The sequence below is a fragment of the Siniperca chuatsi genome, linkage group LG16 (assembly GCF_020085105.1).
Source record: "Siniperca chuatsi isolate FFG_IHB_CAS linkage group LG16, ASM2008510v1, whole genome shotgun sequence".
NCBI lineage: Eukaryota > Metazoa > Chordata > Actinopteri > Centrarchiformes > Sinipercidae > Siniperca > Siniperca chuatsi.
Genome location: NC_058057.1, coordinates 21,643,541 through 21,667,072, shown reverse-complemented (window position 1 = coordinate 21,667,072; position 23,532 = coordinate 21,643,541). Strand labels below are relative to the sequence as shown.

Genomic DNA, 23,532 nt, shown 5'->3' with positions numbered 1-23,532 from the left:
CAGCATGCGAACAAAGCAGAGGTCGACTTTAATTAAACGCACCCGCAAAGATATAATGATGAGCAGGGCTATTCAAATCAAATTAGGACCTCATCGGCGCTGTCCTGAATTTAATTATTTGGTACAGGGACACATTTGATTGATTGTTAGCTTTCTAATATCTGGCGTCATTTCATTCAAAGCATTTGAATATAATTTGTCACCAGAACTTTCAAAAATAAACCTGCAAGTAGACAAAATTTCTGAGGTCAAAGTGAACTAATTAGGCCTACTGATGATTGACATGTGATTTGATTTATGATAATGTCATTATAGTTTACACTGAATTAGCGGTTTACATGGAGCATTGGTTCTGAATGCCTCTTAGTTTGTTTTATTTTAAATTTCGCATCCAGGGGGATTTTCCTGGTATTCTTAATCCAGTTGATTTTAATCATAATGTTGCTTTAAAACAACATTTACTTTGGACTGATGTGATTACTCTAATTTTATTTGATCCTCTTGCCAAAAACATGTTTTCACTCTGTTTCTGCAGTATTACTGGCTGGCTGCTGAAAGTAAACCTGCCCCTAAAACACATCAAAATCAATTCAACCCATACATTGCAGTAGTTTAGAGCGCCCTCTACTGTCTGCGCATCAGTCACCATTTAACCTGATTCTCTAAAACTTAGCTGCATGAAACAGAAGATTTTGGAAAATTAGATTTGGGGTCATTTCACTTTCTGTTGTTCATATTCTGATGTTCTCATAATTTCTTAGATATGAAATCCATCTTGATATGCAAAAAATGCATTTTATTTCTCTACTCGGTGCAAAATATTTTATGTTTTTCCCTTTAGACATTCTTAAACATATTTTAAATTTTGTTTTTTAATTACCACAGTCTGGTATGTTCTTATCAGTGTTGGAAGAAGTACTCAGATATTTCACTTAACTAAACGTAGCAATACCACAATGTAGAAATACTCTGTTACAAGTAAAAGTCCTGCATTCAAAATCCTACGTTAAAAAGTACATGTAATATATATAATATACTAAAAATACTCATTATGCAGAAAGTCCCATTCCAGAATAATATATATTATATCGCTGGATCATAATTAGAGATGCATTGATGTGTAAGCATCACTAATGTTGGAGCTGGTAAAGGTGGAACTAATCTAGCTTAATCCATAATAATCCATAATAATTTATTAGTTAATTTTTTTGGTTTTAATAATCTGAATCTGCAAAGTATCTAGTAACTAATGTTGTCAAACTAATGTAGTGGAGCACAAAATACAATATTGGCTTCCAAACTGTAGTGGAGTAGAAGTAAAAAGTAGCATGAAATCAAAATACTCAAGTAAAGTACAAGTACTTCAAAATTGTATTTAAGTAAATGTACTTAGTTACATTCGGTTCTTATTCATGTTACATATTTCTCTGCAGTATGCTGTTACTATCTGCTGCTGCATCAGCCTTATATCTCAGATTCCTCTTGTCCCATCTTCCTTCACAGTGGTAATACAGAACATATTAGAGCACTGATCATGTCATCGCCAGTTGCAGCTGGTTTGCCTTCAGCTGATCACCATATTACACATGTTCAAGATGTCCACCTCGTTTGGACTGATTGGAAACCCCAGCAACAAGTACCTTTCTTCCTTTTACCTGACCCCTCCTCCACCTATACTGTACAGACAAACACATGCCGTGCATACACATGTAAACATTTGCACAAGCATCCATGCCTGTCTTAGTTTAAGATATTTGCATCAGCTGACAGAGTGATCAGGTGATCTGATCCTTATTGACAGATGGCCAAATGTCACTGTGGCTGTACCTATTTAAAGGACCATACCAGTGCTTTTGCATGTTTTAGTTCTCTTAGAGCCTATTATAAGTAAGAAATTTCTTTCTTTTCCTCCTTCCAAAAACAAACTGGTTTCCTTTCATTTCCATGTGGTAGAATGATCGGTGGACAGTTTAAGTTTAATGGAGTTAGGTAATCTGTCACATTGACCATCATTTGTTCTTTTCTTGTTATTAAAGTTGCAGCAACATTTGTGGCAACTGTAAGTGCAGACTGGGAAAAGTGGAAAGTATATACCTAAATAATGTGACTTTATAAGGTGAAAAAAATATGTTAACAGTGATGATCACCTATCTGAAGCAAGTTTTAAGTTGATTTACATAGTGTATGGTAATAAATGGAAACCAATGGCTGCCTGAAGGGGAAAGGAAACACACTCATAAATCAAAAGAACTTTGTATACCATCAAAAATGGCTATGAGTAATGTAAATATTTTTAGTATTTGGCTGAAACATACAAAAACAGTATTTTTCTGCCTCCTACAGCTGGCCTGTTACTCACTCAGTCTTCACATTTGACAGTCTCAAGGGCATTAAAGTGTCCAATGAGCATGGATGACACACCTTATTTTATAGATGGACCCAGTACTCAGACTAGACGGTGCATTATCCTTGTATCTGACGTTAATTTACAGACATTTGTATTGCGTCCTCAGCAGAGGCCTGACTCTTCAAGAGTGCCACAATATTTTGTCCTTCATGGACTAAATATTGCTCGACTGTGACCCCATTCTTAAATGAACACTCGCCACATCTAATCTGAACGGGAGGTTCATTTTGTAATTCCTTACCTTCATAATGAAAAGAGAGAAGCTACATCAAAAACTCCTGTGACCTGTATCCATCTATTAATCACTTAGAAGTTTTATTTTTTTGCAGCTCAGGTGTAAGTGACATGCAACATGCGACCACTGAAGTCACCCCACTCCATTTCATACAAGGAAAACAGAAGCTGCCAATCAAAGTGTATGTGACAGCAACCCCCCTCGTACCCTCCATGTCTCTGTCTCCTTCTCATCAGACAACTGCCAGCCCGTCAAATAGGCCTTAAAAAAGGCTGCCGATAGCCTGAGCTGCTGCAGCCGCTTTGACTGGAACATTTCACACGCTGTCACAAGTACATGTGAGTGCCTTAAGTTGGATCACACCTAGTTAAGGGCCACGGGTGGTGAAGGAACAGTGTGTATATGTGTGTGCGCATTTATGTGCATCTTCTGTAGTGTTTGACCAGTATGGGTTTTTAAATATTTCAACAACTACTGGATGGATGTCTATAAAAGTTTGGACAGACATCCATGGTCCCCAGAGGATGAATCTTACAAACTTTGGTGATCCTCTGACTTTTTCTCTAGCGACACCAGGAGGTTAATGTCCACCTCTGGATGAATTGCAATAACTTTGGTGAAAAATGTACTTTGATTTATGGCCAAATACCTGCAAAACTAATGACATTCCCATCAGCCTCAGTTGTACTTTTTGTGTAATGCAAATTAGTAAATGTTAGCATGCTAACACACTAAACTAAGATGGTGAACATGTAAACATTACACCTGCTAGCATCAGCATGTTAGCATTGTCATTGTGAGCATGTTAGCGTGCTGTACATGTTCTGTCTTGAATATAGGCTGCTTGATAACCATTCTCTTGTGCTGAACCTATATTTTTTAAAGATAATTTTCATTTTCATGCCCATAAAATTAAAAGCATTCAGTGCTTAGCCCAGAAATATTTTCATGTCAAGGTGGAAATGCCTCTGTAAAAGCATTTAGACCTTAATGATTCACTAATATGAGCCTCGCCATTGAAACCGTGACTAATTAAATTTGCATCTCTTTAAGCTGGAGGAACCTGAATACATTTTGCCTTTACATACAAAATGTATCTACAAAAAACCTACCTGAAAATCTAAGCAACAAAAGGAAATATGCGAAATAACAACTAAAGCTCATGATTTTAGATTTCAGTTTTATGGAGTTGTGCTTCATCACATTAGCTATGGATAATATCTAATATGTCATAAAAGACAAATATTAGTCCAATATAACGCCAAACTTTAGTATCTACCGAATACTAACACCTACCAAAGGTCCTCGGGTGGTGTGTGCCTACCTTGTCTTCCTGTTTGCATACGTGTGTGAGGCACAGAGAGAGGAGTGTGTGTGCAGGAGGAGAAGGGATTATGAGTAGGAGCGCTGTGGGGGGTATGCCAGCCTCCAGGGGGGAGGTGAAGTGGATTTCTTCTCTCATCCATCTTTCATGGCTTTTTTCCTTTCAGATCTCCAGTCTCTGTACATACGGCTGACGGGTCGATTCTCTTTTATCTTTAACCATCTTTTGGGAACTCAGTGTGTGTGTCTGGTGGCTTTTTTGGGAGGGCGGTGGGGGTGGGTCAAGGTTGAGACATGCTGTTTTTCATCACGCTCTAATGACTATCTCACCACACTGGCTGCTAAGATAATGCTCATTTACTGATGTCTTCAGGGTTTTAATTGTGGTTTGTAGCTTCAGTATCTTTCTCTTATGGTTAAATCGCAGGATACTAAATATTTAGTGAAGATGATGTGTGTGTGTGATGTATGTTTTCTACACTGCAGATGGATGAATGGATGTGATGTAACTTCATCTCATAGGAATATAATGGCAATCAGTCCACATGGACCATACATAAACAGTACTGTTTAATAGCAGTTTATTTCCCTTGTGGATTAATTCAAACACATATGTCTTTTAAAAGGGGTTTTGAATAATTAATGACCTCTGTTTGTGACCTCTATGGTTCATCGTCATTGACCGGACTTGTTTCCTGGCCCCACCCTTCCTGTTGAGCTACAGTAGCGTTTAACTGGCACCAATAATTACCATTGTTTTCATAGTAAAGCTCCAGCAGAAATATCTAATGATGGAATAATAATACTGCTTTGTAATTTTTATTCTGTTTTTAGCCTTCATAGGTTATATCCAGACTAAGGTGGATAAATCTAAAAATGCCATATAGTTGAGCACCATCCACCTAGTGTTAAAAGCTAAAACAACAGTAGAACAGCTAATTCCTTATTATTTCTCTTTGGATTGGCGGACAACAAATGTGTGCATTAAAGTCATCATCTGTATGGAATTGGACAGGTGCTGCACTTGGTCTCACCTCCACTGATAATCATAATCATCTATTATTTTGTGTTTTATCGTAATTATTTTGTGTTTTTGGGAAACCCTTTCATACCAGAATGCCCTGCATGGTGTAATTTGAGTCCTGTTCTCATTTTGACCTGAAATTATCTGAACATGTCCTGTTATATGCTTCAGAAATGACCAGCCGAGAAAAGACTGCTCACTTGCAAGTGTCACAAAGGCTGGAGAAATTAGTGGACAACCTAACCAAAGTTAACCTCATCTGTCATCATAAAAGCTAATTTATAGACCATATATGTCTTCATAGGTGACATGTTGAAAAAAGTTGGTGTAAAGCTCAATGAGGTTTCTCACGTCAAAAATCCTATTATGTTGCATTGTACACCTATAAAGGTGACATGTACGAATATTAGTTTTAAAATGGTAATCAATCTTTTATTTTCCTAAATCACTGACGTGAAGAAATCACTGCACAAAGATGTCATGGTTATCTGTCTTCGGCACTTTCACAAATCAAGATATTTGACATAAGTAGTGCAGATAAAAGCATACCTTCCCTCACACATGAATCATGCTTTCATACCTTATATCTGTTAAAGTAACAGCGTTGTAGCTGCAGATTTACTGGCAGTTGTGTTTATCAGCTGTAGAAAGAATGGGGAAACTACCATAATGCAGTATGCACTGTACCAAGGCTGGCAGAGGAATGTAGCTTTTCCGGCAAACTGCTTGTCAAAAACCATTGCTCTGTATGGCGGTTATGCAAATGCTGGTCAGTGCAGCCTTAATGAATAAAATTCCTTTCTCTGCAGTGTTGTTGGCTGGTCACAATACTGTAGCAGACAAAGAAGCCAAATAATTACAGTTTGAAACAGCAATAACATTTCATGACCAATATGTTTATTATCTTGGACAAGCTAACTTGCTAGGTATGATTTTAGCTAGGTTAACTAGATATCGGACAAGCTAGCCAGCTAGATTGAGCTAGCTTGTCCAATATCTTCTTAAGCTAACAAACTAGCTCTAGCCATCTTGGTAAGATAGCTAACTAGCTAACCAAGATAGCTAGAGACTTGCACACACATTTAACACCAGGACCAATCCCGGCAACCTGGACATTCATAAAATTTGTTATGGGAAGAAAGTGGAAAATACAAACTCACTTGATAGTAGGCAGGCCTCTTAGCAACTTTTAAGGTGGAAAAAAATGTCAGGTGGGTGTAAAGTTACAAAACCCCCCAATTTAATCCAACTAGGAAAGCTCTCTTCAGTTATATCTTTAATGAATTCTATGAGCCACTTCAATAGCCTACAAAGCATTGCCACCCTACCCCCAGGCTAACACAGAACTAAGAGCTATGTTTTCATGGTAACAATCAGTGACACCTGCTGACCAGTGTTTCCATGGTAACAATCAGTGACACTTGACCAGTGGTATCAAATGACAAAAATAGGAAAACATGGCTTATAATTTGTGGTTCGTTGACAATGTTGTGGGAAAGACTTTTTAGAGACTGCAGTGGAAATATACAGCAGTGAAGAGATCGTCAGGCGTTTTCATTTGGAAACTATCCTGAGTCTGAGTGAAGAGTTAGCAGAAGTACCGAACCCTGCCACATTAAGAAGCTACAGCATCTCAGCTCTGCTACAGGTCTGTACTATATTGAGATTTTATGCTAATAGAAATTTTTTGTACCATACTGTTACACTCTTCGCTGAATTTTCCCAGAAAAATGTCTTTGTAACTATTGAATTCTTCCAGTAGGCGTGAAGGGAGCTGTGCAGTTTGACACAGTTGCTTGGTCAGCCATGTTTTTTAGTTTGAAAAAAGTCTTACTTTACCGAGAATTCATGGCAAATTAGTCCTACTTAAGATAGTCAAGAACTAGACAGCTTTTTGCAACAGATTAATTTAGATGTCTACCTAAAGTCTGACTATAAGGAAGTACCTTATTTTCTTCCATTTTTTGTTGTCCGCTTGTTTGCCATTCCTACGTTTGATGTTGCAAAAAACACAAAATCACTTTTTAGACATGCATAAAAGTTAAAATATTCTCATGTCAACGACAGTTAATCAAATCAAGCAAGAGGCGGGCTTTACTACTTTACCACCCTGTTGCTTGAGCGGCTAGGTGAATCTCTCTGGTGAGTATAATGCCGTTTACTATGCCGATAAATAGGCTAACTAGCTAGCTAGACAGATAGCTGTTGGACTGTGAGAGAGCTACGCTCCTCAGCGCACCAGCTGTTTTGGCGGTTTTGAAGCATGTATCGGTGTGTCTTTGTGTGATCACCCCTTAATAGTATAGTCTTTACAACAGTCAAAATGGTCGAAATACCCTAAACATTAGTAAAGCAGGCTCGGGAGTGTGATTGGTATAGTTCATCGGCTGGTAAAACTATTGTAAATGTGCCATTGAGCAAGGCATTTATCCCACAATGGCTTCAGGTACCTAACAGTAGAAGAAGTAGAAAGCTAGCTAGCATCATCACCTGGCAACAGTGTTCTCATGACCTAAACCACTTGAACACCAAGCACGTTGTATACTTGACTTCCCATGTCAAAAATACAACCTCAAAAGTTCCTTATGAAGACATCAGTTGTTATGATTTTACCTGCCTTCTTCTACCAATACTCTACAACACAAATGGATAACATAGCTTGAATTACACTAAGGTCATCAAGCTTTTCTATAAATGAGGACCTAGTGTTTCAGTGACTTTAGTTAACCCAGTTTTTTCCTTCAGTTCCCATGGTTGACTGAGCTATCAAGTGTGTGGAAAGGACATTTCCGCTGCGATAAGATGAGACATGTAGTCACCACTGACACCATGGTGTACCTCTCTCATACCCTCATGTTCTGCTCTGTTGATAGTACTGTATGCATTTGTGTTTTCTCATGCAGAGAGCTCAGATTTCATATAGTACATGCCAGTCTGTCAGACATGTTACTGTTCAGAGTAGGGGAAAAGCAACAGACATTTTCAAACTAACTGAAAATGCATGGTTGGGTTTCAATAACACTGGGCCAACAGGGAAACAGTCCACCCCAACCACACACATTTTTGAGAATGATTTATAATGGAAAAACCACAGTTACAATGTTAACCAGTTGGGCAAGTTAATGACACTTTACACTGTATGTCTTGCTTTTCCTGTTCATGCTTTGGAACTAATTTTGTAGTGGCAGTCCCCATTTAACCTTTTAGATATCTGACACAGGACAACAAAATGAACAGTTGCTCATCCAGGACACCCTTTCATTTTGTTGTATTGTCTGTGATGACCTGGCAACACTAAATACTCTGTTTATATTCTGTTGTTAAGAACTCAGCGATCAATCTCCAAAACTGAGAGAAGACAAGGAGGAAAAAAGCTGCGAAGGATGCCCTAAAGCCCTTTGAACCTAAATTATTGTTTATTTTGCTTCCTTTCCTCTGCTATCACCAATCTGTATGAGATAAGATATGATGCTCAGATTACCTATATGCTGCCCGTCCTATTATAAATTACTGATTAAACAGGGTATGTGGTATGTTGTTCAGATTTATTTTCTTGTCAGTGTTAACATGGCAGATAAGACTTTCCCATTTGACTCCTTCCACATATGGAGATACCTAAGGGGAGACTTGCTCTAAACCCTCTAATCCATCCTAGCATGCACAGCCCAGGACCTTGTAAATACACATCACTGATAAGGCTTTGAAAAGAGCAGCAAAACCTTTATGGCCAGCTTGATATTAGTCCTTTAAAACAGAAACAGGTTGTGGGTATCCACCTGGTTCCTATCGAGGCCTGTTTATCAGTTTGAACCAGCCCCCTCCTCTGCTCTTCCTCAAAGAACAGTGCCATGTTAATCCAAGGTTATGACCTAACTGCTCAAGAGTTGAGGGCAGAAGAGCAGCACATCTTGTAGTAATTTCAAGTGTTTGGTGAAAAAGTAGATAAAAAATGATTACTTGATCTGATCAGGAGATTCAGTTGTATTTGATAATGTTTACTGCTACCCCAGTAAGGGGTGATAACAAGATTGGAAATAAGAAAACAAACCCACTCTGCTACATTTTTTATGAATGACTGAACATCCCTCTTTGGTTGAACTTGTTTTAACTCATCAACATACGCAACCTGTGACAAGGTCAAGGGGTTACAAGTAGACAAGTAGCTTCACTTTAAAGGAGACTTTCCCACAAAGAAAAAATATCAGTAGTGCCCCAAAACACCATATGTTTATGTTCAAGTGACAAAGCTCTCTAGTGGTCGTAGAAGGACCCTTGTCCATCAGAAGCAAAGGAGGAAGTAGTGTGTGTATTATAAAGTCTGCACAGGAAGGTGGTTTGGGGAATAGATGGGTCAAAAATTATGTATTCATTAATGTCATTTCATTTGGAGGACTTGCTGCTTTAAAGGCTCAGAAGCCAAAATGGTTGGTAACCACTGGTTAAAAGGACATTTATTTTGCTTGTTCCAACTACAACTATGCCACAGTAAACATATGTACTCTTCACAACAGTCAAAAGCTCCAGTGGAAAAGTGGCCAAGAGTATAAAGGTAGAAAGCTACATTGCATGAACACTACTAATCTCTACGAAAGACATACAGTAGATTTTGCTAAGATAGATAGGTTGACAAAGGTTAAAAAGCACAACTTCCCATATGTGTAAGATCTCATTTGCATACAGATGGAGAGTGCGTCAGAGTGTGCTGGAATCATTCTGGTATTGTGCACATCAGTGTGTCCTCTGACTGCAGTGGTGGATCTTGTCTTTCCTTCAAAGGGCAGGTTTTTAGCTCCCACCTGTGAATGGACTGCATTCAGAAAGAGGGGTGGTAATCCATCTGCTGTGGTAACACACACAGACACACACACACACACACACACACACACACACACACATCCAGATGGCCCCTGGAGAACAGAGATGTCCCATGTGTCCAGTTACAACATGAAAGCAACAGGGACGCAATTCAAGCACCCATCCATTCACCCATCCCCACCACCCTTTTAAAGATGACTGGCGAGGGGAGGGAAGGATGTATTTACAGAATTGTTGGTCATACACAGTCTCTGTAAGAATAAGATTTATTTTTTGTGCCACTAGAAGGATATGTCTAAGATTAGCAGTCATCTTTCCATTTTCTTTCCATCCACAAGTTTCAGTTGTGTAATTAGCATTATGGCCTCACAGCATGGCTAGCATGGCCACTAGCCACCAGCATGGCTATAAACTATTCATCTTGTAATTAGCTGAAAACATTAGTTTGACATTTTGTGAAGTACAGTCATTTGTTTTCTTGAGATGAGAAAATCAATACTACTCTCAATTTTGTGTATTAAGTAGGCGATTAGCCTAGCTTAGCATAAAATCTGGAATCTCAACTAGGGTGTCCCTCTCCAAAGTTAAGAAATACACTTACCAGCACCTCTAAAGCTCACTAACAAACATGTTGTATCTCAAAATTGAATCTGCACATGACAGATTGTGGTTCAAGTATAACTTTTTCTTGGCAAACAACAGCTGGGCACAGTCATTTCCAGGAGACTTGGCAAGTTAGGTTGTTAGGCATCCAGCGAAGATGCTGCATGGAAGTAATTTTTACATTTATGTATGTGTACGGACTAAACATGATACAGTGTGTTTATTTTGCTTTAGAGGTCCTAATAGGTGTATTTTTTAAATCTTTGGACAGAGCCAGGCTAGCTGTTTCCACCTGCTTCCAATCTTTATGCTAATCTAAGCTAATTGCCTCTCGGTTTGCGCACTGTACTTAACGAACAGATGACAGTGGTATTGATCATCTCAACTAGCTCTCAGAAAGCGAATAACATATTTCCCAAAATGTTGAACTGTTTAAGGCCTGAAGTTGAAAAAAATTAACAAAACATGAATCTAGAATCATCTAAATCCCTCTACGTTTGATGTTGCTAAGTGATTGTATGTACGGTCTTAATGTTATTAAGGTCAAAAGCTATACAGGAAAGTGAAATGAAAAACCTGTCAAGTATCTAGTCTGATGATAGTGTACTTCTTCGCAAGAGTGACATTACCAGAGAAGCGTGATTTGATACTAAAGTAGAAGGGAGTATAAGCATGACCTGTTGCCATTTTGTTCCCAAGCAACATGCTTTTAAGAGAGCAACAGATGTGTGGTATTGTCACGGTTGGCAGACACAGTTGTTGAAACAAATATACTAAGCAGCAGATTGTTAAAAATTAAAACAAAATGATGGAGACTTCTAGTCACAATGTGTAGAGTCTGAGGAGTTTTTAAAGTCATTTTTGTCTTTGTAAAAATGACTCTACAAGAAAGAAAATGTTCTTCCTGTTTCCTTACACTAGTGCACATATGCACCTCTGCTGAATCACCTTAGATAAAATCATCTCCACAGCACAACAGCTTTTGTTTGCCCTCTGGCTAAATGTGAGAACCCTACTTTCTTTTCTGAGAAACCTATCCAGATGCCCATCAAGATCAGTTCTGCAGAATTTACATTTGCTTTGGCTTATCTCCATGGAGGGATTCTTTGCATAAATGTGTCGTCCTGTTTCCGGATCCACATCTAGTTTTGTCTGATCAGGATGCGTTTCTTCAAGAGAGATGATGTATATCAATGGGCAGCAGGGAAGTGCTGTGCATTTCAAGTTAATCTACTTGCTGATCTCTGTTCTTTCAGTTTCCTATAGAAGTGAAGTAAATTGTTTCACTGCTTCATGCAAACATTAAACATTTGGGTAATACATTACTTTAAGCATTTTTAAGCCGTGTACAAACATTTAAGATACAAGATAGATTATTTAATTTTACAACACGGGGTTGTACTATGAGATTTTGTTTTGTAGTTGCCTTTTTGCGACTCAAAAAAAATATATACAGTAGATCAGTGAATAAATAAAAAGTCATAGAAATTAAAACTATTTTACATGGTGGAGTGCTGAGGATGAATTTAGTAGTCTCACAGCCTGAGGGAAGAAGCTGCTCTGTAGTCTGGTGGTATGACAGCAGATTTAATACATTGTTTGTAATGTAACACACTATTATGTAGCTGATATTGTATCACGCTGGTTTAACCCTATCAGTCCCAGGACCAAAAACTGCATTTTTATCTTTTAACTTCCATTTATCAGCCTCTAAAGTCTCTTATTAGCTTCAAATATGGCTATAGATATATTGCATTTTATGTTTTAGCATAACCAGGATTACTTGAAATTGAAGATTTATTTGAAGTGACTATGCATTCAAGATCTATAATGGATTATACAGAATTTAGGTTGGCCAAGAAAAAAATGTTACAAAATTAATTTTATTAGATTTTGAAGGTGTCAAATACAATAGCTCATTACAGAACAGTAACACAACTAATCTGTGACATCTGTGAAGTTTTTTGTGAAACTGACAGCAACTATGGGTTTACAACAGCCTCATAACGAATAAATACAATAGGCGAAAATGGAAAGTAACTACACCATGTTACTAATGTTTCTGACTTCATGAAATAAGGGTCAACTCCTAGAGGCGAATATTCAGTGAGGTCTTTACAGACTTTTCCCCCATTAGACAGAATGGCACACAACCAAACTTTGATGCTCAAATGTTGCTTGGATCACTAACTACCCACACGGAGGAGTTACAACCAATTGTGATACCTCATTTTGCTCATCAGGACCTGGGCTGATTGATTTACAGTAAGACAGACCAATCGATTTGTGTGCAAGCCTCACTTGAACAGTGGGCGGGACTCCGGCGTTCTGCTGGTACTGATAGGGTTAATCCGTACACAAAATGTAACAGTTTGTGGTTTTAATGGCAGTTACATTGTGTAACTAATTCCTGACGAGCAACAGTTTATCTACCTGCCCAGAACTTCTGTGCAGCATCTTTGCTTGTTGCCTGGCAACCTCACTCTGACAACAAGACTCAGGGAAGTCAGTGCACCCAGCTGTTGTTTGCCAAGACATTGTTACAGAACATAATTTCCTCTAAAACCACAAATTGTTGTGTTTTTACATTACTATTTGTGTACATTAGTGAGCGTTAGAGGTGCTGGTAGGTGGATGTTTAAAGTTAAAAGAGAACCAGGCTAGCTGTTTCCCTCTGATTCCTTTCTTTATGCTAAACTAGGCTAATTGCCTCATGGTTTCAGCTTCATATGTAAAGCAAATGTTGAACTATTCCTTTAACAGTAGAAAGGGAAGTCAGTAATATGGTTACCACATGTAATGTGACTTGCAACCAATTTCACTACAGCTTTCTGGTAAAATCCTACTTTATTTTTTACAGCTGACCCATGAATTCTCTTCTGGGAGTTCACCATATGAGGTGCCAAAAAATAACTGTAAAAAAAGAAATGACATTAATAGTACAGACACACTCAAAATCACGACACTCTCCTAAACATAAGCTTGAAAAGTCAGTAAATAATTACAGGAAAAAAAAAAAAAAAAAAAAAAAAGACATTTTGGGCATCAAACCCATTTTATTTAAACTTAATGCAGTTTAATCCAACACAATTAGTGCACATGCAAAGTATCATATTTAAATATATACTGTACGTTTGTACCAGGTGTCATGTTTTAAAAGTTAAATATTTCAACATTTAGGTAATAAATTAACAAAATTGAAACATTACTGAAAACACTGCCCACAATGAGTATACACTTTTAATAAAGCATAAAATACATGATAAATTCGTAAAACTGAAATGTTCGTGTTTGTACTTTTCCTCCCCAGAAAATATATTTTTTAAAACACAAATTCAGTGTAAGACACCAGAAAGAAAAATAAAATCACAATTGGACAAATTTCTTTATGTCTTTACCATGAGAAAAATCATAATACGTCTTTCACTTAAAGGTATTATGTGTAAGATTTTCACAAAATATCACACTACCTAATATAATAACATATGTGCTACACTTTGAAGTCACTCTGAACTGCTTAATAGCAGCAAATCTGATTATCTTCCCCCTTTTGCTTCTGAATATTCAGCTACCAGTCTGCCAATAAAGAAGCAAAAGTGACTGACTTCCTCCAAAATCAAAAGTCCCTTTTCCAGGACTCATGAGCAAATCAAGAATCATTAATGTTTAATGAAACAAATGAATATTGAGTAGATCAACAGAGGTAATGTTTGAACTGTCACATCCATGGTCCAAGTTATAATTTAACAGTAATACACGTTCTTTAATTAGAGAATACTACACATAGCACCTTTAAAAACATGTTCATGATAAACTGTTGCTCAGCTCATGATTATTGAAAATACAGTAAGAAATTGTCAAATGGTGCACAAACCATTAACAGAAGAAACAAAAAACAATCACAGTTGAAGAAGCAACTACAGCATAGCCATGGGGGTACATCTATAAAAGTCTGGTACCGATGAATTAAGTATTCTGTCACAGAGAACCACTGAGTGTTGACATCGCTGACATGTTGCTGAGAATTTGATATGTCAGCATCTTAGAAGCAAGCAAACGGACACAAAATATTTTCATTATGTGCCTGAGTGATGGAGGTAGAAATGTCCACTGCTGGGCTAATGGTTAATATCCAGCATAGGTAAGAATGAATTATACAACCATTTACTTACCTCAAATATTGTTATATTTAATAGAAGTAGCATATGGCTTACCAGTGGCACAGTCTGCAACCTCACTCTGGACTGTCAAAAGTGCATTTACTTTTGTCGTAGAGGGGAAGGTTAGGCTTGTCGCGGTGGGAGACTTAAAGGAATAGTTCAACATTTTCGGAAATACAGTTATTTGCTTTCTTGCAAAGAGTTAGATGAGAAGATTGATGCCACTCTCATGGCTGTAAGTGTTATAGAGACCTTTTGCCACTTCACGGGGGGGGGGGTTATCTGACAAACTATTTCTTGGCCAGGACCAGTTGCCAGGCAACCAGAGCGGAATCCAGGAAGTTGCTATTCCCGACCAAGAAATAGTCTGGTATAATTGTCATTTTTGCACTTCTGTTTTTGTGCGGATTAAACAAACAAGATGTGGGGCGCCCTGGTAGCTCACCTGGTAGAGCGGCCTTACTGCAGCGGCCCAGGTTTGAATCCAACCCGTGGCCCTTTGCTGCATGTCATCTCCCCTCTCTCTCCCCCACATTTCCTGTCTCTCTTCAGCTGTCCCTATCAAATAAAAGCAAAAAGCCCAAAACAATAATCTAAAAAAAAAAACAACAAGATGCAACATTTTCATTAGTGAGCTTTAGAGGTGCGGGTAGGCATGTTATCTTTTGACAGAGCCAGGCTAGCCGTTTCCCCCTGTTTCCAGTCTTTATGCTAAGCTAAGTTAGCCAGCTGCTGGCTGTAGCTTTATATTTACCATATAGTCATATGAGTGATATCAATCTTCTCACCTAACTCTCTGCAAAAAAGCAAATATATTTTCTAAAATGTCGAACTTTTCCCTTAAGTCCTCCAAGAACACTGCCAATCACCAGCGTTACCGACTTTTACATGGCTTCCATTAGAATAAAGTCAACACTATGAGAGTGCAAAGTTTGGCTTTAAACTCAAATTTTAGCTTTTAACACAGAAAAACACACATAAGTTTTAAAACTAAATAAGATTATAAAAACATAGCCAGTACATCTGAGTAGCTTATAAAACTAATAAAAAATGGTTGAGTATAAAATAGACTACAGGTTTGATAACAGATTAACTTGTGTTTTGACTTCACAGGCTGAAATAAAGTTAAATACAGGCTAAACATAAATCTGAATTTCCATCATATACTTAACTGCCTATATAGAGAAGCTGGCAGAACCAGCTGAACCTGAAGTGCTGCCACGCTGGTTGTGTTTCTTTTGGCAACCGAATTCTCTGCAACAGTCGAGCTGAAATTACAACATCGTTAGACGTTAGACTTGATCCCTCCCACTTGCAGCTGCTGTCTACTTTTGTGAATGTCACTTTTGTTTTCAGTGTGTCAATCATTAAGGCTATTGTATGTCTTCGGTAATGTTCACTAAATGCATTGACTTTCTGATAATAGTTGGAGGAAAGGTGTGGAGAAATATGTACCGGTGTTGGCTTGCCCACAGTGACAAGCCTATGGAAAAGGCAAAGAAAAGCCTTGTGTTTTTGCGATAACTTTCCTCAAAAAGAAAAATTATTTCAGCCAAAAGAGAAGTAACATGGCAGTTCTCTACATCTGACAGGCACATAAAGTTACAGACTGGCCTTAAAAGTTCAAATGGCTTAGTTTGTCACATTTTACATCAAGCCAAATCAGAAGCAGATGGCCTAATTTCAGCAAACTGAGATAATTTTTTAATACACAGAGGAATATTTTTTTTATTTCTATCAACTTTGGAATGATTATGGATCACCCCTTTAAAATGTGGGCTACAGATAATTTCTCTAATCTCTCTAGTCATTTCAAGACTATTATTTTCCACGATGGGTTCATCTCATACTAGACAAGGAGAAGTCAATGGAAAACTGTGAGCACCATTGGGAATCTTTCTGTGAGGCTCTCCATTAAACTACTCTCAACAAGTGTTGAGATTCTCTTAGACCTTATTCAACTGAAGACTAAAGAAAAGATTGTCACATGGAAGAGAAGTGGAGAAAATGAGGGTAAGGGAATGAGGTCATTGATCTGATGAGCATGAGATGCCAAATAAATAACTTTCTGAAAGCTAAAAAACATTTAAAGATATTATGGTGGCTTGCTATCATGATGTAAAAAATATTATTTAAAAACCCTGTTAGTGTTAAGGTGTGTGTGTGTCCCTTTTTCTGTCACTCTACATGCCTCATGGAACTAACACATAACACTAACAAGTCGTCCAGTGGTCATTTCATGTTTTTCCAAAGGTGCTTTCCACATTTTTCCAAAGTGTCCTGATGTTAAACTTGTTAAAGTAGACACATCCTGTAGTATGTATGCGTTAGAAATTTTGCATCCAAATTTACGATTAATACCAACAACACAAAGAGAATCTGATTTAGTGTTGGACATCTAGTGTTATTCAATGAGAAACTATGAATCAATTTAGCAAATGAGTCATCTTTCTTTTTCCAAGAAAATCAACAAAATAAAAATAATTCAAGCAGTTCCAGCAAACTATACAATCCAAGGGTTCCTATACAGTTTGGGTGGAAAATATTCCACCAAATATTTGACTCAGTGTGTGAAACCAAACCTATTTAGTTTGATTGATTCAAATTCTCTTGACTTTGTTTTTGCACATAAGAACAATGCATTTGGACCTCAAGTGGCACCAGATAACCGCATTGAGATGCCTGAAAATGATGCTCAGTCCTCTTCTAAAGCTGGGCTCACACTACAGGAGTTTTAAAATCTTAACCGACTGTGAAATCGGGTTGCATCACACACTACAGGATATTATTAAGATTATCGTGCCAGAGGGACCAATACACCACCTCAACTGGTCTCACTTGATCTCATGGGGAAGCAGACGTAAACAGAACATGGAGACGAAGGTGGTGCAACAATTTGTTTTGGTAACGTTAGTGATTTGCAGTGAGAAGAAACAAATGCAGAAGCACGAGTCTGGGTGAGGAAATGGTTGTGGAGACGTGGTCAACATGGGCTGCCAAGTCTTCATAGAGAACTGGAGGTGAGATTTTAACTGTCAGTTTTAATATATGTCAACAGTAGCTAGTATGCTAGCTAATGCCTCAAGGGCTATGTTTACTGTTGCTTTGCGACACCATCAGCTTCACCGTCTCTTTATAGACTTGTCTCTCTCATTAGCTATTTTGATCCCGCTTGGAAAGTACTGAGGTAATCATCCAGATTTTAAATACTAAATATCAAACGTTTGATAATATCAGGGCGGCCCCAATGAGTCTGCGAGCAGGTCGGGAGGCTTAAGACTGGATCAGTAAACCCCTCACATTACCAGATAATCTGGACCGAAGATCAGTACTGACCATGGTCCCAGACCAGATTTCTCCTCCAATTGTCGGGTGGGGTGAATCGGGGATAAATCGGCTCAAAACGCCTATAGTCTGAGCCCAGCTTTAGAGAACTGCTGTGAGATTCAGTAGGGACAAGAACATACACCTAGCGATAGCCTGGGAACCAGACGAATCTGCTGAGCTCATGTTTCATTTCCTCTGGCAGATACGTCTGGCCGCGCTCCCATTCAAACAGATTTCCACCCGTCCTGGATTCGGTCGGGCCAATCACAGCCGTTTATCTAATATGGGGTGGGTTTGATACGATGACTGACAGAGTAGCGTTACCCATGGTTACCGGTCCAGTTTCGCTGCTCTGATTGGTTGATACAGCGCAACCCACCAAGCTCATGAAACCAGGCTAACCTAACGGACCAATGGGAAAAAAAATTAACAAAAAACACAAGTTTTTATGGGTTAAAGAAGACAAATGTCAACATTTGATTGTCAGCTGTTCCTCAGGCTCAAAAAGCCTAGAAGCACAAAATAAATCCTGGAATGATGCTCATATTCACCTGGAGTATATCATTTTATACCAGAGAAGGTAATCTGCCTCACAGAGTGCAGACAAATACATCAACAGTAAGTTTTATAATGGGGACGAGAATTTTGTTTAATAAGACGGATTTATGATTTTGCTTTAACATCTTGAATATGTTCAAGGTGTTATTAACATTGCACTTAAAACTCTTACAAATAATAAGTCTAACATACAGCACTTTTTCATTTTACTTTGTAGTCGACAAACCACCAAGTTATTCAGGCAGGTAATTTTTTAACAACTTAACCGTCATATTTCACTCACTATATGTTGTCACACATATTTTCCAACTTCAAAACTCTGCAGGTGCACCAAGACAAGTTGGACTCTCAGTTATGGGTACAGTCACTGTAGCTGAAGATCTGCAGTGTAGTTCTCTTATTATCTAACTGTAGTAATGTATAAATAATGAGATGTGTTATCTGTTTTAAGTGAGCAGTTATTTTCTAAAAACAGTATTGTCTTTGCGCCAGAACTTGCATATTTTTAACAAAACTACAAGGTGGGGAAATTTCTTCCTTTTCACATATTAATTAATAAATGAAGTACCAGCCCTTTTTGAATGAAGAAAAATACTAACATAGTAAGAATAGTAAGAACTTCGTTGCCTTTAAACTGCAAGTGATTTTGAAATATAATAATATAATATGCTGGTCATCATCACATCCAGAGATCCACCCTGAATATGACCAACAGTTTGACTATTTGGACCTGAGATTTTGGCAAACTGCTGTTGAGATTCACTTTGTGAGATTAGGTTTGTGTGTTAATGACCATCCGAGATTTACTACACAGAACCTCCAAAATGAATTATGATTATGAACCTTAACATGCTGGGTATAAAATGAATTCTCTAGAGGATTAAGCCTTTATACAGTGTCTTCTCTACTGTATTTCCAGTATGTCTTTATCTCAGAAAACGATTATGCAACAGAAAGTAAAAAGAGGAATTCCTCCAAAACTCTATAAACAAAATTAAAACTCCTCTTCATGTCAAAGGTCAAAGGTATTTCAGGTTATTCACTGACATGTTACAAGCCAAATATGTGTTTTGGAAAACAAACGATAACCCTTTGCAGGATTGTGCTGGAGAACAACGACACACGTAAAACTGAAATTAGGCCCTCAGTGCAGGTGTATGCTTTTTCTGTGAAGTGAAATACTACCTAACTCACATTTTTCATTTTGCTTGTAGAAGAAAAAGTCTGCTAACTGACTTTATGAAGATTTTCTAACAGAGTGAGAGTTGATTTCAGTGACACTGAGTGATTGTTTAGCCCGGGGTACTATGATAAGTATTGCTTAAAGGCTATGGGTCAGAGAACTTGATTGAGGCATGCTTGAACAAGTGGTTAAAACAAATCTGACGCCTCGATCGTTACAAGGCCCCACCAACTAGCATAGTTTTTGCATTACTGGATCATGGCTTAAAGGAATACGCCACTGTTTTTTTTTTTAACCTTATCTTTATATCTTTAATGGCTGAAGTAATGACCAGTAGAAAAAGGTAGTCATTTTTCATATGTTGTGTATTGTCATTTTAGATGCAAAATTCCTCTGGCACACTTTGTCAGGCAAGTAGAAATGTTTGCATGAACTCCAATGCAAATATTAGCATGTTAAAATGTTAGTGACCCAAGGCTAATCAGGAGCACATGGCTGGTTAGCATCATGGATTAAAACAGAGTTTGCAGTGAATACTGGGTGTTGGAGGAATGGTTGAAACAAGTTGGAATTGGACTGTAAGCTGAATGCTAGATGGCTTTTTCTCAGCCAATATCAGGCGTATGTAAAGTCTTTTTTTGCAGGTAACATTCAACAGCCTACACTAAAAAGCAGTGGAGTATTCCTTTAGTCAAGGGCAGGCAAATAAAAACAGTGATATGTAGCCATTTATAACAGATGGCACAGTATATGAAAAAAAAATCATCAACAAGAGACAAAAGTGCCAGTGACAACCAGCTATGGCAAAATATTAAGACCCCGTATAATTCAAAGGGTAAACAGGACAAAACGTAAAGATACCTGTTGGCAACAAGACAAGGGGCCCACCTTTCATCGTGTACCAATAAGCAAAAAGGCAATACAGGATGAAGAGCCATGAGGGGAAGAGTGGATGTGCTGGGCCAGTGTTTGATTTGATTTGGAATAAACGGTATAAAGAGGGTTGGTTAATACTAGTTACACATTGGTGGAGATCTTGTACTTGGGAGACATATTATTATGGAACCAGATGAAACTAAAAATGACGCCCATGGTTTTGGGTATACGCTCGTCGTAGGCAAACGTCATGGCCTCGTGCAGCGGGACTTTGACCACCTCGATAAGCTCTCCCTCCCGTGGCTCACCTCCACCTGCGCTCACGCAGTTGTCATCAGACACTTCGGCGTAAAACATGGTCTGCTTGGCACCTGTTACACCTACGCCTGACCTGTAAGGGGGAATAAGAGAAAGAAAAAATAAATTGGTATCTACATTTGCAATTATTCAGAGTTTTTACTCCATATCGTTTGCAAATCTCAATACTGATTCCAAAATGACAACTGAATCTCAGTACCGATGCCAAAACAATACCTTACTTTTCCCTTATTTAACAAAATCCAAATGTATCAGTGTCTCAGGTCTTCCATAAAGTAGGAGACTAAGAATTATAAAAAGAATGAACCATTTCTGTTATAATAATTTCTGTTATAAATCATGTCTAACTAATTTAGATAAGTTGTCCAAATTATAATAATATATTTATATAATAAAATAAAATAGTTTTATTTCAACATAAATAGACAAACACAGCAAGACATGTGTGTATACTTTGTATGGACAAAAAGCTGTAAAGCTCTGTCTTTGAATGCTGGTAATAAGCACCAAACATTTTGAGGAATGTCTTTGCCACTTCGGGTTGCCTACTTAGGAACTACAGAACTTCACCACAAATACACCCTCATAGGGGTCCTGAGGGTTAAGACGATACCTATGTATTTAATGGGAGCAGCCCACACATAACAATGGTCATAGACAACACCAACAAAACAGGAGGAGGTGTTCAAGTCAAATCAAAAGCACAGTTTTGAGAGCTGTCAGTCATAGCTGTCCAGGTGCTGCTGTTTAATGTGGGACTGTTCTTCTCCTGGTACTTTCAAACTTCTGTGTCAAGCTATGGTTCCCCTTTCCAGCTCACTTACATACACATTTAGCACTTGTAGTTTTCTTCTTTAGTCCCACCTCTTATTATTATGGGACTTCCTCTAAAGTTCTGTCTGTCACCAACTTTAGGTTACATTTTTGAATCTTGATATATTTCCACCAAAGTCATTTTCAAACTGGATTCATGAAAATGCATGCTTTCCTTTTGAGTGCATGATTTTATGTGGACTTTCAGAAAGCAAAATTTAAAGCGATACTTAAAGCTGACTTCCGGCCTATTTATTGGTCTGAATTGCTGATATTATATATCTTATATTTTATATATGATATTTTATGTATCATTTTCAGTTGGCACAGAAGGTTGTTATGAACATTTAACTTTGCATTTTTCAGTCACTGTTTTTTCATGGATGTTGCTATTTTCTGGCTCTAGCACAGGAAGGTGATGTCCCCATTCTTGATCCCATATGTTTCTGTAGATATTTAGATAATTATTTTTCCACCATGAAAACTGGTAACTTTCAGAACTCATCCGCAAAGGTCTTTTCTACATTGTTTAGAGCCTACAGGGATGAGTGTTTGATGAATAAAAGGTTTTGGGTGGAGTATCACTCTTAAGACTTTTTTAAATGCTACCTGGAAATGAATTTTAGAACAATGAGTCAAATTAAAGAAACAAAGCTGCAAATGTAGGTTATTTCTGACTGAACATAGCTCAAGGAGCTTCATTAATTATAAATGAAAATGATACAAAATAGGACAACAGGAAATTAATTGTTAAGGGACAAGAAATCTAGTGGGAGTGACTAAAGCAGATATTCAAAAGACAATGACAAAGCATTGTCCTAAAATTTCTTTGCGTTGGGAATGGACAGGTTAAAAAAACATTAAAGGCCTCTATCAAGTTTATTTAGAAATAGTATTTCTTAACTTAAACTTCAACTATGATGTTTCCTACAGGTTCAGTACACACAATCAGCTAACCTGTAAGAAGTAATCCTCTTCAGTTTAGAGGCAGGCACATCGTAGCCACACTCCTCCAGCACCTCCTGCCGGGCGATCTCCTCCAGGGAGAGGCCAGGTTTGTCCACCAGCCCAGCACAGAGCTCATAGGTGACCCCTGCTGAGGCTGGGGGCCACTGAGAAGAGCTCTCCCCCTCTGAGGTCGACTGGCCCTCCTGAGACTCGGGGGCGGCGGCGGCGGCGGCTTCAGAGACGCCCTCCTCAGTTTTTTCAGCAGTCTGAGGCGGCTGTGTCTTGGTCCTTTCCCACTCACACATGTATACAGCTGGTGGTGGAAAAGAGAGAAAATATTGTTACACCTGAGTGGAAGTAAGACATTTTTCTCATTACATTTTTGTGTACTTAAACTGTTTTGAAAAGAATAATAAACTTAAAATTAAGGATGGAGAAAATACATGTTTTCTATCCATTGAATTACCACCATATATCTAGTTTCCTCCATTGGCATTTATCGTTGACACTGTAACTGTGAAGGTTAATGCAGACGCAGACATCTACGGTAGTATTATTAGCACATGTCCTGATTCATTACTTGATTCTACAGTTACTATCTGCGATCACTCAAGGAGATCAGAGGAAACAACTTCAACTCAAATGTCGAAAACATACAACATTTTTTTTTGGCCATTTTAATCATCTTTGTTCTTTCATGTTTTATACGGCACACTAGTGCCAAAACGACTGATCCATTAGTCGATTAGTCAACAATTCAATCAATTAATCCTCAATTGTGAGGATTTGCTGATTATCTTTGCTTTATATTGTTGTAAATTGAATATTATGGGGTTTTGGACTGTTGGTCAGATAAAGAAGCTATTTGAAGATGATCAACCTTGGGCTATGGAGAATTGTGATGGGCCATTTTTCACTATTTTCGGACATTTTATAGACTAT

General features: G+C 38.0%; 1 protein-coding gene across 2 annotated transcripts in view; it reads right to left on the bottom strand.

Annotated features, from left to right (window-relative positions):
• Positions 1 to 15,278: 15,278 nt before the first annotated feature.
• Positions 15,279 to 23,532, bottom strand: part of nudt14 (nudix (nucleoside diphosphate linked moiety X)-type motif 14) — a 29,111-nt gene continuing 20,857 nt past the window's right edge. Inside the window, exons 4-6 of one of the 2 annotated variants that reach the window (XM_044169598.1) lie at positions 22,600 to 22,903; positions 20,820 to 20,902; positions 15,279 to 15,835 (exon numbers count right to left, since the gene is read on the bottom strand). In XM_044169598.1, the coding sequence (XP_044025533.1) occupies positions 15,735 to 15,835; positions 20,820 to 20,902; positions 22,600 to 22,903 (488 nt within the window). In that variant the 3' untranslated portion in view covers positions 15,279 to 15,734. Of the gene's footprint in view, positions 15,836 to 19,897; positions 20,903 to 22,599; positions 22,904 to 23,532 lie in introns of those variants that run through there. The other variant, XM_044169597.1, reaches the window with a different exon arrangement.